This window comes from Phragmites australis, chromosome 5, assembly GCF_958298935.1.
Source record: "Phragmites australis chromosome 5, lpPhrAust1.1, whole genome shotgun sequence".
Classification (NCBI taxonomy): domain Eukaryota; kingdom Viridiplantae; phylum Streptophyta; class Magnoliopsida; order Poales; family Poaceae; genus Phragmites; species Phragmites australis.
In genome coordinates this window covers 22991402-23007688 of record NC_084925.1, presented here as the reverse complement: position 1 = coordinate 23007688, position 16287 = coordinate 22991402, and the positions used below count along the sequence as shown (strand labels likewise).

Genomic DNA, 16287 nt, shown 5'->3' with positions numbered 1-16287 from the left:
GCCACCGATGCAAGGGAATAGGCCACATCACGAAGGATTGCCCAAGTCAGCGAGCGTATATTGTAATAGAAGACGTGGATATGTAAGTGCTAGTAATGTTGAGGATGAATATGCTCTTGCAGCTAACCATGCAGGTGATGAAGATGGTTGTGAGATGGATATCGACCATCAGGATTATCAGATCCTCATTGTGCAGCGAGTGTTAAGCACTCAAATGGAGCAAGCGGAATAGCTACAACGCCACAATTTATTTTAATGTTCCTTATAGTCAAGGATTATCGTGTTCGAGTAATTATTGAGAGAAAGCTGCAACAACTTGTTAAGTTCAGATATGATCAAGAAACTTGCCTTGCCGACAACAAACCATCCTCACCTTTATCATATTCAATGGTTCAACAACAGTGGTAAGGTGAAGGTAATGCAAAAAGCTATGGTGCATTTTTCTATTGGTTCATACCATGATTGTGCCGATTTTGATGTAGTACGCATGCAAGTATGTTCACTTTTGTTAGGACGGCCATGGGAGTTTGATATTGATGCAACACATCATGGTAGAAGTAATAAATACACCCTTATGTATAAAGGAAAGAAAATAATTTTTCTACCTTTAACGAAATTGTGAAATGTGAACAAGAGATAGCTAAAAATAGGAGAAAGGAGTTTGAGAATGAATCTGAAAATCATCAAGTAGTGGAAAAAGTTTTTCCACCCAAAAAGGATAAAGCAATAACAACTTCTAAGTTTGATAAAATTAGACTAAAAGGGTGTGCTATATTTGCTACTAAATCTGACCTTGTTGAAATTTATGATAATGAGCTACCATGCTATCCTTTGATATGCAAAGATGTTTTAGTTTCACTCGAGAATATATCTAGCTCTTTGTCTCCTGCTGTTGCCAAACTTTTTGCAAGAGTTTGTGGATGTATTTTCAGCTGAGGTACCCAGGGATTGCCACCTATTCGAGGGATTGAACATCAAATTGATTTGATTCTGGGTGCAATTTTGCCAAACCGTGCTGTTTATAGGACCAACCTGGAAGAGACTAAGAAAATTCAGCGACAAGTCCAAGACCTTTTGGACCGCGGGTATGTACGAGAAAGTCTTAGCCCTTGTATTATTCCTATTCTTTTGGTTCCTAAGAAAGACAGTAGTTGGCGTATGTGTGTTGATTATAGAGCCATCAATAATATTACTATAAGATAATGTCACCCTATCTCTAGGTTAGATGATATACTTGATGAGTTGAGTGGTTCTATAATTTTCACTAAAATTGACTTGTGAAGTGGATACCACCATATTAGAATAAAATTTGGAGATGAATGGAAGACTGCATTAAAATTAAGTTTAATTTGTATGAGTGGTTAGTAATGCCTTTTGGGTTAACTAATACACCTAGTACTTTCATGCGATTGATGAACAAAGTTTTACGTGTTTTCATTAGGAGATTTGTGGTGGTTTACTTTGATGACATCTTGATTTACAGTAAGTCATATGAACTACATTTTGATCACTGACGTGCTGTTTTTAACTCTTTGAGAGAAGTATGTTTGTTTGGCGACCTTGAAAAGTGCACCTTTTGCACGGATGGAGTTTTTTTTCTTGGCTATGGTGTTACTCCACAGGGAATAGAGGTGGATGAAACAAAAATCGAAGCCATAAAAAGCTAGCTAACTCCTGAGACTGTTACACAAATAAGAAGCTTTTATGGTTTTGCGGGTTTCTATCGGCGATTTGTGTGGGATTTCAGCACCATTGCTGCTCCATTAAACGGGTTGACAAAGAAAGTATTAGTTTTCAAATTGGGACCTGCACAAGAACAAGCATTCAAGCTGTTGAAAGAGAAGCTCACCCATGCTCTATTGCTCCAACTCCCTGATTTTGGTAAGACCTTTGAACTAGAATGTGATGCTATGTGATTGGAATTGGAGGTGTGCTAATTCAAAAAATTAAGTGGGCCAAGTATGAATTATTCCACTTATATTAAAGAATTGTATGCTTTAGTTCATGAGCTTGAAACTTGGCAACATTATCTATGTTCCAAAGAATTGTTATACATTCTGATCATGAATCGTTGAAATATATTAAAAGTCAACCTAAACTGAATAAACAACATGCTAAATGGGTAGAATTTATTGAGTCCTTTCCATATATCATAAAACATAAGAAAGGAAAGGACAATGTGATTGCTGATGCGCTTTCTATGCGTTATACCATATTATCTCAACTTGATTATAAGATTTTTGGTTTAGAGACCATTAAGGACTTGTATGCTACTAATTTAGAATTTAAAGAAGTGCTTGAACATTGTAAAGAAGGAAAAACATAGAATAAATATGTGCTGAATGACGGATTGCTCTATCATGCTAACAAGCTATGCATTCCAGCTAACTATGTTCATCTTTTGTTGTTGCAAGAGGCGGATAGAGGAGGATTGATGGCACATTTTGGAGTAAAGAAAACTGAATATGTGCTGACTGCTCATTTTTTTGGGCCAAAGATGAGATGTGACATCGAGCGCTACGTGTCATGTTGCACCACTTTCAATAAAGCTAAGTCTCGCTTAAATCCACATAATTTTTACATGCCTCTCCTTATTTCTAGTGCACCTTAGGAGGATATTTCATGGATTTTGTTTTAGGATTACCCAGGACAAAAAGGGGGATGAATAATATATTTGTAATTGTGGATCGCTTTTCTAAAATGACACATTTTATACCTTGTTACAAGAGCAATGATGCTATAAAAATAGCTGATTTGTTTTTCAGGGAAATCGTTCGACTATATGGAGTGCCTAATACTATAGTCTCGGATCGTGAAACAAAATTTCGAGTCACTTTTGGAGATCATTTGGGAATAAATTGGGGACGAAGCTGCTGTTTTGTATTACGTGTCATCCCTAAACCGATGGTCAAACATATATTGTCAACCGTACATTATCGAACATATTACGGACAGTTCTAAAGAAGAATTTAAGGTTGTCGGAAGAGTGTTTACCACATATTGAATATGCTTACAATAGGTCGGTTCACTCCACCACCAAGGTAAGACCGTTCCAGGTAGTGTATGGATTTAATCTCCGTGCTCCTATTGATTTACTACATTTGTCTCTTTTTAAAAGACTTAATTTAGATGCTAAGAAACATTCTGAATTTATTCTTAAGTTGCATGAAATCACTAAAAAGAATATAGAGAGCATGACTGAAAAATATAGGATTGCTGGAAGTAAAGGTAGGAAGGAAATAAAATTTGAACCGGGTGATTTAGTTTGGTTGCATCTGAGGAAGGTTAGGTTTCGAGAACTAAGAAACTCAAAATTGATGCCTAGAGCTGATGGACCATTTAAGATAATTGAGAAAATCAATGACAATGCATACAAATTGGACCTACCTATAGATTTCAGAATTAGTCCCACATTTAACATTTCAGATTTGAAGCCATACTTGGGAGAAAAAAATGGGTTTGAATTGAGGACGACTCCAATTCAAGAGGGGCAGGATGATGAGCCAATAGCTTCTTCAGATACAATGAATACTATTAATATTTCTCAAATCATACAAGATCCAATTACAAAAGCACGTGCGCGACAATTAAACCACCAGGTGAACTCGTTCATTATTGTTCATGCTTCCTTGGATGGATTACTACTAAATTCTTGTGATATTTTATTGCTTAGGAACATGAGAGAAGCACCGCAATCTTACCCAGATGTCACCCCTCGAATGCCAAGTCTACTCGTACTCAAGGCTGAGCTCTAGTCGTGGTCGTGGTCAAGTCGCAGGACAACACATGAGTAAAACGGGCATAACTCTATCATATGAATTCCGTTTTAGACAATCATGGATATTCTGGAAAGCTTATGATGAGCCCCTTCAAATGGATATGAGCTCGACCAAATATTCTTTATAGTTTATTCAGAGTCAAAGAAATAAGGTGATGTGCCACTGTTTTAGACCCTGTTGTGATTTGTAATCATATCGGGGTCGGAGTCCAGGTTGTGCACGCCTCTTTCCACGGCTGCACGACCCCTAGGTCGACCTCCTCATGTCCCCCCTATTTATACACAGTAGCTGTCATAGTTTAGGCTTGGGTTTTACTTAAATTATTCTGTTTTATATAGTTTCGCCGCTTGTTTGGTTTGTGGAACCCAACTCAAACACTTTATTGATAATTAGTAATATTCAGATTGCATCTACCTGTTCTTACTTGTGTTTTCGATTCGCTTGCAGGAAAAGCCTTCTTGGCGAGGTCAACCGCGTATTGGCACAATTGATAACCACAGAGTAGTGGTGTAGTGATTGCGATGGTTCTCGATCTGTCTTGATCAGAGTCTTTGGATCATCAACATCGAAACTCCACCAATCAACTTATCATATTACCTTAGGAAGATCGGGCAAACGCACATCATCTCCCGTTCGCGCCGCTGTCGCCCTCCTCGCTCCAGCTCGAATCCCTCCTACTCCACCTCACCACGAGGTTGGTGCCTGCTCCACGCCAATCACACTCGACCCTGACCCCGACGCACTCCTTCCTCTCTCCCACCGCACAGGCCCTCATGCTCGCCATTTCCTTGCACCCACTCCCCACCCTCCTGGCCTTCCTCGCCTCCCGCCATGACAAGCTCCTCCATGCGGACATCCCATCCCTCCTCAAGGAGCTTGAGCTGCCTGACCACTGGGAGTGGGCGCTTGTGCTGCTTTGCTGGGCCAGCACGACGCCGTCTGCGTGTTGCTTGACGAAATGCCACTTCCACCAGGGTCTCGCCTCGACGTCCACGCCTACACCACCGTGCTACATGTGCTCTCCCGGGGCGGGACGATATGGATGTGCACTCGATCTCTTCACCGAGCTCCAGCGCCAGGGGGTGGCGCCCACACTAGTCACCTACAACGTCATGCTCGAATTCTCCTTTCTTCTTCTATGTTTCTTGGCTTCGCCTTTCTGCCGTTGGAATGTGAATATGGGAATGGAACACCAAATTACTACCATTACCACCCAATAATCTCGAGCTAATGTTCAATGACAGATTTACAGTGAGACATGCACCACTCTCCTTGTCCCATCTTGTGAATCGCGACATTATTGTCTACTCCATTCACAACCGCAATGATCTTTGCAGCTACAACTCCTATACCTGCTAATGTTCAATGACAGATTTACAGTGAGACATGCACCACTCTCCTTGTCCCATCTTGTGAATCGCGACATTGTTGTCTACTCCATTCACAATCGCAGTGATCTTTGCAGCTACAACTCCTATACCTGCCAGAATGTGCCACAAGATCAAACTAATGAGAAATATATCACAAAATAGTAAACAGGATACTCAAAATAGTTGAGAGTATTACAGACTTTTAACATATCCAAACAACAATCTAATCCAATCAAAATCCAGGTTATCAAACAACTCTCAGTTTTTAGACCTCAATTTTTCATAATACAGCTTTATATAATCTAAAATCTAAAAACTGCTTACCAAAAAAAGATCCTTAATCAATGGGAACGCAAGAAAGACAGAAGCTAACGCGGCGGGCACCACTCTCCTCTAATCTCTCTTCCAATTAATCTCATCTCCCCTAATCTCACCACCCATTCTCTCCGCTTGCCCGTCTCCCCCCATATTTCTCTCGTTTCACCTTTTTGCTGCCTTCCCCGCCCGCTCTTTCACTCTGCTCTGCTGGATCCTCGACCCGCCAGCCCACAAAAGCTACCGCCTCTCCTCTCGCTCCTCTTTTTCCCTTGTTGTGGAGTCAAGATCCGTCTCCGGACGCGGACTTCTTCCCTTGGTAAGTGTTCTTGGATGGATTCCTCTTGTTCTTGTTCTCCATCAGATCCAAATCTCCTCCCTCTCCTCCTCTTCGGTTTGCTGTGGATTTGTGTGATTCGTGGTGCCCACCCTGCTAACGGATCCATCTATGCTTCGATTAGGTTCTTCTTCTTCGTTGCACCCTGATAATCAAGATCGAATCGAAGGCACAAGTCGACACCACCGGACTTCACTTCTCGACTCTCAATGAAGGTGCGGCGCCACTCCAAGCTCGCCGCCGCTCCTGGCCCAGGTTCGTTGTACTTGCTACTCTGCCCACCATCATCGAGTACGGGCGACTCAATTACCCCCTTACCGTGTTATGTCACCAAACGCCACTGTTCTTCTGTTCGCATCACACATTGATTACGAACAAAATAAAGCGCACAACTCATTGCATAACAGCCTTTTCTCTCTCTCTCTCTCTATTTCTTGGAGTACTTTTATTTGTCTGCAAGTACATGGTGGGCTATTACTGATTGAGCCATGATTGGTTGCGTTGTCTGAGTGACCAATTTAATTCACTTTTGAGCTTACAGCCTTTTTTTTTTTTTTGCCCACTGGATTTTACTTATTCCTACTTGAGTCAGTAGTCACCAGGTATTTTGTCCTTGGTCTGAATAGGAATCCTTTTTCTGTTGCTGTTACTATTTTGTCTGTTTCTTGATCGCAAGATCACTCAAATATTTGGCGTTTATGTTGTACTACTGCTTATACATCATCTTGATCGGTAGTAACATTCTTCTCTAGAAGGGCTAGCTTCAATGTATATCAATTTGTTCTATTTGTTCAGATCACTGAGGCAATCGTTTCATTATCTTCTGCAGATAACGATTTGCACGGAGATGAATTGAACTCTCAACCATTCTGAGGGCTGGGTAGTGCTGAAAATGGTCATATGAAGCTTCAACATGAAAGCTCCGATGCCGAGGTGTTGGTCTCGGCAGCATCAAGGAACCTTTCGTCCTCGTCCTCGACATTTGTTTCAGCAAACCAATCCCCTTTCTTCACACCACGGTCACTGTCTGCTCGTGTCCCGGAGCATGCTGATCCCGAGAACAAGTGCTCCTTAAATGGCATCGTGCTGAAAATCAGTGACATACTCTCCAGTGACTCCTTGATACAACAGGAGCAGATACCATCAGCAAACGTGAGGATCTTGCCATCAGATGCTTCTCCTCCTATTAGCCTTTGCACCTCAAGCAATTTTGGGACTCCAGCAATTGTCTACAACAATCCCAGCTTCATTTCCACCTTCAATGGCCCATGCCAAGGTAGTTCATCAGCAACTAGCAATGGTGGTCGTTCGACTCGAAAGGCGAAGCACAAGAGATTGGGGGGAATATGTCAGAAATCTTCATCATCTCAACCGATGACATCAGCTGTCTCTGTCAGCAGGCTTCGGAGTTATGATGTGTACATTGGATTTCATGGCCGCAAGGCTTCACTGCTGAGGTTCACGAACTGGCTTCGTGCAGAACTCGAGATCCATGGAATTAGCTGCTTTGCTTCTGACAGGTCTAGATGCTGGAATTCTCACAGCCATGATGCTGTCGAGAGGATAATGAATGCTTCCACATATGGAGTTGTTATCCTCACAAAGAAGTCATTTGGCAACCCTTATACCATTGAGGAGCTCAGGAACTTCTTCGGCAAGAAAAATCTTATCCCTTTATTTTTTGACTTGGGTGCTGCTGATTGCTTTACAAGGGATATCATCGAGAAGAGAGGAGAACTGTGGGAGAAACATGGTGGTGAGCTGTGGATGTTGTATGGTGGGATGGAACATGAATGGATGGAATCGGTTGATGCTCTTTCTCGGGTGGTAGATGTGCAATTAGAAGCAAATGATGGCAATTGGAGAGATTGCATACTGCAAACAGTTATTGTTTTGGCCACAAAACTGGGCAGGAGAAGTGTAGTTGATAGGGTGAACAGGTGGAGAGGGAGGCTGGAGAAGGAGGAATTTCCTTTCCCTCGTAACGATGATTTTGTTGGGAGGAAAAAAGAACTCTCGGAATTGGAGCTCATTTTGTTTGGTGATGTTACCGGAGATGGAGAAAGGGAATATTTTGAGCTCAAGACAAAGCAGAGAAGAAAAGGCCACGTGGTCAGGGGGTCTGCTAATAATCATGAGCAAGTTAATACCGATGACTGCAAATGTAAGGAGCCAATTTTGTGGAAGGAGACTGAGAAAGACATTGAGATGCAGAGACTAGGCAGTCCACCGCGGCATGGGCGTCCATTGAGAGTGAAGAATGGGGTAAGGTATGGGACGAAGAAAAGATCTAGGAACATACTTTATGGAAAGGGTATTGCTTGCATATCAGGGGAGTCTGGAATTGGCAAGACAGACTTGGTTTTGGAGTATGCATACAGATTCTGCCAGAGATATAAGATGGTTTTATGGATCAGAGGGGAAAGCAGATATATTCGACAAAACTATTTGGCTCTTCAGACTTTTCTGGAAGTAGATTTAAGCACAGATAGTCACTTGCATGAGAAAGGAAGTGACCAATGCTTTGAAGAGCAGGAAGAGGATGCCATTGCCAAAATTCGGCAAGAATTGATGTGCAACATACCATTTTTAGTAATAATTGATAATTTGGAGAGCGAGAAGGACTGGTGGGATAAGAGAGTCATAATGGACCTTCTGCCACACTTCGGTGGGGAGACTCACTTTATCATAACAACATGTCTTCCACGTGTGATGAACTTGGAACCAATGAAGCTTTCTTATTTATCTGGTGCTGAGGCAATGACACTAATGAAGGGAGGTGTCAAGGACTATCCATTGTTGGAAATCGATGCACTCAAGATCATTGAGGAAAAGCTTGGAAGACTCACTCTTGGCCTAAGTATTGTTGGAGCTATAGTCTCAGAGCTTCCAATCACTCCAACTAGGCTTCTTGACACATTGAATCGGACACCGCCCATAAGAGATTTTTTTTGGAATGAGAGAGAAGTTCTCAGCTTGAAAAATCATGAAATCCTTGTCCGGCTGCTGGATGTGTGCTTATTGATATTTGATCATGCAGATGGTCCAAGGAGTCTGGCAACTCGGATGGTTCAAATGTGTGGTTGGTTTGCACCTTCTGCAGTTCCAATTCACATGTTGGCTCTGGCTGCACATAAAGTCCCAAAGAAGCACCGGAGGGGTCCAAGGTGGAGGAAGTGGTGGCAGACACTAACTTGTGGCCTTGCAACTTCTAGGATGAAGAGATCTGAAGCTGAAGCGGTTGCAATGTTAATGAGGTTCGGAATTGCCAGATGCAGTGCAAAGCCTGAACATGTACAGTTCCATGGTCTGATCAGGCTATATTCTCGAAAACGAGGAGGCACACGAATGGCTCAGGCTGTGGTCCAATCAGTATACCTCCAAGGCTCAATCAAAGATTCTTCTGAGCACCTGTGGGCTTCCTGCTTCATGGTTTTTGGATTTGGTTCTGATCCTCTGCTGGTAGAACTTAGGCCATCTGAATTGATGTTCTTTGTGAAACAGATTGTCGTGCCACTTGCGATACACACATTTATCACCTACTACCGATGTAACGTGGCACTAGAGCTGCTGCGCCTGTGCTCTGACGCGTTAGAGCAGGCAGCTGAGTCCATGCTTGCTCATGCTGGCAAATGGAGAGAAGCATCATTCTCCTGCTTTAGGCCAGCTCAGTCAGAAGCCCAGTACACTTATCTTTGGCAGGAGCTGGCTCTTCTGAAAGCTTCAGTATTGGAAACAAGGGTCAAGCTGATGCTCCGAGGTGGACAGTATGACATTGGAGATGACCTAATAAGGAAGGCCATATTTATCCGCACTTCCATCTGCGGCGAGCAACATCCTGACACAATTTCTGCTCGAGAAACCCTCAGTAAACTCACAAGGCTTCTTACAACTGTTCAGCTTAGTTGATTCATATAGTTTAGGAGTTCACCAATATATTCTTTTCAGTGTGGCTTTTCATGAACGCCGTACAAAATGCACCAGATCTTGAAGTAACAAAGTAAATTTGTCTTCAATATTCTTTACATTCTTTCTTGTTGCTGGGCAGTACCTTCTCTTCAGCTTCAGCATTTCCTTATTTCATCAATATGCTATCATTAGAGTAAGTTACTATGTTTATGTTTTCTCAACTATGCTTGCAACTGCATGCACAGAATATTTTGAGCTAATGTGTAAGTTCGCATCCCTAAATGATAAGATATCATTATTTTGCTCAAAGCTACAGTCCTGTGCATTATCACTCTGATGGTTGGGTCCAGTCGAATTCACACATGAACTGTTTGCATTTGCTGTGTTGTTTGTTCAAGAGCTGGACATTTGTTTTATAGCTCAGCAGTTGCATAGTGGCATCAAGTGCAGCTAACATTAGTTTGAGAAGAGCATGGATCCCCGAAGTTGCACCATGCTGTCATCCACTTTCGCATTCCTCTGTAATGAACTTACATGCTTCATGTGGTACATTTAAATTAGCTGCTATAAATATCAATAACAAAGCAACTAAGTTATCAGCAGTTGTCATGATTGCAAGCTTCAGCTCAGGGATGTAAATATTTAGGACTGATTTGCCAAATCCTGGCAGATGGTTGGACCCCTGGATCTCTGTCTTGTTGACTGATTCTGATGTGTAACCTACTCATGAAACTTGAGACAGATTTGTCAATTGGCCCTTGGCACTTTAGAAAGGCACGGATGATTCGAGGTCATGTATATATGTTTGATACTGGGGATGGACCATCATCACAGGATACTTCTTTTTTGGTGAGAAGTCACAAGATACATTTATATCTTCATACATAACTCGAACAGCTATAGATATATTTAGCATTAAAGCGGAACCAGTGATGTTTTCTTTTGCTATGTAAATACTATATTTTAATCATTATTACAATTTTAATTTTGACAAATCATATAATACATCATTTTTTATGGGATGCACTGGCACTAATATCTACTAGTTCCGCTTTTGTACTCTTCATACTTCATATAGAAATGAAGGAACTCTGGGTCCCAATGCAGCATCAGGTTTGTTGCAGGCCTGTAGCCTAAGGCAGAACCAACCTTCTTTTCTTTCCTTTTTATCATGCATTTATCATAACAGATGAGTAACACATGTCACTAAAGCTATTCATCTGGTTATACCATCCTTGCTAAAACCAGAAAATGATCTGTCTGGTCTGCAGGGGCTTGTTGGGGATAAATAAAAGCGGATGAAGGAAAGGAATAAACTTTGTGATCAGGTACTTTAATGACATCTACATATTCTACTCAACTATAGATTTATGAGTGTGATGTTATTTCTTCTGACTTTCTTCTAGGTAGGCAAAAATCTTCATGTTCTAAGCCAGATTGAGGGTATTGACCTTGATAGGTACAAAGAAACAGTTCTTTCAAGGATATTAAAATAAGTTTACAATTAGATTCATTGATGCCTTCTTGATTCTATTGGAAACTGAATAGTAAACTGATGGGCTGCAGATTCCAACTCTTCCCAGACGAATACCATTTGCAGACACTGGAAACTGGAAAGATTATTGAGTGCATTTCCCCAGCTACAGGTCAGCAACTTTATGTTCTTTAGCTTGATTTCCCGTTGCAATTGCCAATGTGAATTCCTGATTTTAATTTGTCACAGACACCTTTAATTGATTATGTCAACCAAGGACTTGACTTACCCTTCACCTTTATGCCCTTAGATTGATTTAGGTTGCTTTTCCTGACCTTCTGTTATCTAGAAAATTAAATAGTGATTTTGTAATTTGCGCTACTGAAAAGAAGCAATTACATATGATTGCAATCAGCACAGCTAAAATAAGCCCACGTGCACTTGAATTCTGTATCTGATGGTAATTTTACATATTCATGATGTTACAGCCAGCTATTCAATTGTTTTTTTTTCTTCCTTTTTTTGTTGTAAAAGCTGTGGCCTGCATTAGATACAGAATTGAATAGTTATGGTGGTTGGTTATTGATAGAAAATACCAAACTCAGGCCTAATATTTTCTGTTGTAAATATAATAATACTACTACATTTTAGATAGGTGTTCTTTGGGCTGCTAAAGCCATTAAATTTGGTTATAAATGGAGTTTAGGCAACGGTAAAAATGTGCGATTTTGATATTGCTGAAATTGTCTGGTTCAATGCCTCAGATTTTGGACATGAAAATTGGCAAAACTTATGAATCAGTGGCCAGGTTTTTGGCTTAGCAATAAGAAACACAAGCCCATGACACTTTTTTGTGCTGCTTATGCAAATGTTGTAATGATTTTAGGTTTTTAGGAACAGGGGGCAGAAAATCTTGGGTTTGCTGGTAACTATGTCAATATACAAGGAATCTGTGTTGCAGAAGATGGAGCTTTGCATTGCAACGTTGGAAGAACTGATCCAAGCTCGTTCAAGGCTGCTGGGATTTGAAGAACAGTCGGTATTCAGAGGGGCCTGAGGAATGCGCACGCCATCTGACACAGGAAGCTTGGGGCACTATCCAGGATTGAGATCCCTGGTGACCGTGTATTTTATGAGGATTTTGTTTCATGGTATCTGTGCTTTAAACTGGAGAAAAACAGAACTGGGTGGCTGGTGGCTCCCAGTTATATTGGAGTAATCGTTTATTCCGGTAACGCTTTCAGGCTGTTACTGGCCTCAGTTTAGGTTGCACCGTGCTTAAATTCGCTTCGTTATACTGATCACACCATCTCCGGCCGCATGACGGCTTTGTTTCATCTCTGTCTCCCATGCTTCTCTTGCACAGCAGGTATGTAAGGGTGTGTGGAAGGGATGACTGTTGCATGTATCTTTAAAAAATAAGATGTTTTGGCTTCAGCAATTTTGATCCATAGCTAGTGATTTTTTTTTCCAGGGTTGATATTGTAATACGGTCTGCAATCTTGAATGATTCCATATGGACAAATGCGTGGTATCTCCTCTTTTCTATTGGAAATGCATGCGACCCTCCGGCCTGTTGGAGGCATTGGTTCCGTGTGGTGTTCGTGTTGGAGCGTCGAGAGGTTGTATGCAAGAGGCGCCGAGCCGGGAATCCCTGAAACAGAGGGAGGAGAGGAGATCGAACAGGTTCGATTACGACTCCACGAGACACGGAACGATTCGATCGGGACACCAGAACACAGATACTACCGAGTAATCCGATCGGGAGTCCTTTCCATGCATCCACCTACATATTCTCGATCTCAAAAAAAGCCACTAGATCATTTTTTTATCGATCTGCAACAACAAAACAATCGAAGCCAGCTCGCCGTACATACATGGTACGTATATATAGATATATATACGTGCGTGCTGTGCTCCACTTTACGTTGGTCAGCTAGTCAACATTGATTGATTGTTGGTCCGTCGCAGGACGAGCCGTTGGTGAACGGGGACAGGACGGCGGCGCGAGAGGAACCTATGGCGGCGCACCGGTCGTGGCTCGCAAAGGTGGCGCACCAGCTCACGTGCTGCTGCAACCCTATTACGTACGGCCCCAGCGACCCCGAGCGCCTCGCGATGCAAACAATCTGTAAATAGATTAATCCTTCTTTTATTTTTGTTTTCTTTGCGAGGAAAGTATGTATAGGTTAATCTGCATGCATGCAATGCATGGCTCTCCATGCCACGTTCCAGTTCCCATCTGCAATGTATGCTTACCTTCCGATCGATTGAATCAGCCCAACATCTTTTCCGTTTCTAATTTTAATGTTTCTGCTCTTGCTTGCAGTTAGCGTCAACAAGATTGAAGCCCTCTACGTGCTTTTCAAGCGGACGGCATGATCAGCTAGGTCAGCGGAAAAACCCGTCCATCTCTGGATCAGTTGTACGCATGCCTCGCCTGGGATTCAGATGTTAACTGCAATTCGATCGAATATATTCTACTTCACTATGCATTTAGGGCATGGTTGCAGTTGCTGTGTGCTGGATTTGGCATGGTTGCAGTTGCTGTGTGCTGTAAAATCCAGCTAGTTACGTGAGCCCGTACTAACTCAAATAAGAACTTGCTATATATTATGGCTCTAGAAAGATGCCTCTAATTAATTAGGAGTAATTATTTCATCCAAAAGTAGAGAAAAGGACATATGGCTTGTGAAAAGTCAATCCAAGTCATACAAATCTTAACAATGCATATTAATTGCATATATAGTGCGCAGCGGTTGATTCCGGTTTAACTATTGGTGTTTTGCATCAATCAGTACTGAGAAACATATATGTATATCTACATAATTCATGTCGTGTTCATCGATTTTTGTCTCATGTTCATGGCCGTCTCAATTTGCAGGAAGAGTTAACCTTAGAGTCTTCGGTCCCAACAAAGCCTTGCGTGAGCTAGCACTAGGGCTTTTATTTATGCTTACAGCATCGATTGATGACATTTAATTTATTTACGGTTATGGGTATATAAACGAACAAAATGTACCCAACCTTTTCTTACTTGGATATATTTCACATGTTTTTAGGTATTTGATTTGTTTGACACGAAGGAAACCAAGGGACTCGGATTTGAGGGATTTGCACGAGCTCTATCTGTCTTTCATCCTAACGCTCCTATTGATGATAAGATTAACTGTACGTTCTGATTATCTTCATCCCTAACCTAGCTTGATTGTTATAGACACTGGAGTTTGCATTATTGGGCAAGTTATATTGCAGTGTGACCAATGAATTCTATTCGATTATACATACCGTTGGGGAATGATCTTACACGCCTCTTAGGGTCCTGAGGCGAAGTCCACTGGTGGCTGTACAATGACGAATAATATAGTTGTGTTTCAGGGAGTGCGAACGTAGCATCTGGTAGGCCTTCGGAAGGAGACGGAAGATCAACCCGCGGCGCCAAGTATCAGTGCAGGCGAAGCCTCTGGCGGGACCTCGGATAGAGACCGTAGGGTGACTCGGGACGCAGCGTCAAGGCTAGTCAAAGGTGCTCTAAGGGCCCATGTGCAACTGCCTTTATGGGGACTCGGGCGAAGGCGCGCATCCATCGAAGCCCGTGTAGCGGTCTGGGGTATAAATGTAAATGTACAAATATACTCAATGGTACCAAAATACCCCTGAATATGCTGAGAATGTGGCATTTAGAGGTGTAATGTTGTAAATTATGGCATGGAGTGGTTGAGTACGGGCTATAAATAGGCTGACACTGTAACTGATGAGACAGAAAGAAAAGAGAGACTACACATCTCCCCATAAACACGTGTTGCATCTCGCCGCCTTCGGCTCTTTCTATCTCTAGGTTGAAGGCTTCCCCTGGTTTGGTGACTTAGCAACCAACAGTTGGCGCCATCCATGGGGACCGAACAATCCGAAGCCATGCCACCTAAAAAGAAGACGAAGCCACTCGGTATATCAGCAACAATTCCGGAGCAGTTGATACTAGCAGGGGCTTCGGCCGACACACTCCCTTCGTTGTCAGAGCTGGTCAACACTTCGACCAGTGGAGCTAACGGATGCCAGCAAGGACACGATGATGTGAATGCAGTGCCCCCAGAGGACGGAGATCGTCACAAAGTAGCTCTCCAGGAAGATGCAGCAGCAGTAGTGCGAAAGGTAGAAGCTACCTTCGCGCCCGCTTCGAGGCTTCGGTAGGATAAAGAGGAAAGGCACATGTTGTCGAGGAGTCGAACGACCTTGGTAACTTCGAAGAATATGAAGATGAAGATGAGATAGAAGAGTCAAGAGCAGCCAGGTTAGAAGTCGAAGAGTTGGAGAGGCAAATTGCACAGAAAAAGCGCACGCTGGATAGCTTGACAGTGAGTCGGAAAGCCACGGAGTATCACCGGTGAGCCAACGAGGCCAGAAGAAACTGGAGAAAATGCAAGAAGAGATTGACATGTTGCAGCGCGCAAATGAACCGACTTACCACATGACTCCTCCGTCAGCAGTTGCAGCATGACCGGAGCATGACCTTCGGCTTAGGTCATGCGCGAGTGATCCAGAATCACCGCTCTCTGTTGGCTTGCAAAACCAACCATAGCCTTCGGGCTTCAAGATGCCTGGGGTAGTAATGTTTGACGGAGAGTCGGATCCGAAGGAATTCATTATGAGTTTCGAGGCGGCAGTTGAATCCGTTGGAGGACATGACACGACACCACACTAGCAAAGGCCTTTGTGTTAGCGGTCAAAGGGATAACGAGGTTGTGGTACTCTGCGTTGCCTCCAAGATCCATTTACTCATGGGAGCAGTTGCGCAATGCACTATATAGTAATTTCCAAGGAAATCGAGCAGAGAAAGTTACCGCCAGCGACCTCTTCGCACTCAAGCAACAGCCAACGGAGACATTGCAGAACTATATGAACTGCTTCGTTCATATTCGCTGCCAGGCGAAGGGCTTGAGCGAAGACACCATCATCAATGCCGCTATCCAGGGCATGAGAGGAGGGCTTTTGGCGGGAAAGCTCACACGAAAGAGGCCGGAGAGTGTGCAGGAGCTCTTCAATAAGATGGAAGAGTATGCAAGGTCTGAGTTGGACCACCTGCGGAGGAAGAGTGAGATGGCA

The 16287-nt window shown here is 42.7% G+C and overlaps 1 protein-coding gene across 11 annotated transcripts; it reads left to right on the top strand.

Annotated features, from left to right (window-relative positions):
* Positions 1-5533: 5533 nt before the first annotated feature.
* Positions 5534-12971, top strand: LOC133918943 (uncharacterized). Of its 11 annotated transcripts, none has more exons than XM_062363085.1 (7): positions 5534-5783; positions 5926-6056; positions 6631-10559; positions 10982-11038; positions 11117-11169; positions 11277-11356; positions 12079-12967. In XM_062363085.1, the coding sequence occupies exon 3, from the start codon at positions 6702-6704 to the stop codon at positions 9708-9710; it is 3009 nt and encodes a 1002-aa protein (XP_062219069.1). In that variant the 5' UTR covers positions 5534-5783; positions 5926-6056; positions 6631-6701; the 3' UTR covers positions 9711-10559; positions 10982-11038; positions 11117-11169; positions 11277-11356; positions 12079-12967. The 11 variants fall into 11 exon arrangements, with proteins under 11 accessions (XP_062219069.1, XP_062219070.1, XP_062219074.1 ...); XM_062363086.1 differs by having other exon boundaries at positions 6631-9903; positions 10381-11038; positions 12079-12966; XM_062363090.1 differs by having other exon boundaries at positions 6631-11038; positions 12146-12971.
* The last annotated feature ends 3316 nt before the right edge of the window (positions 12972-16287 follow it).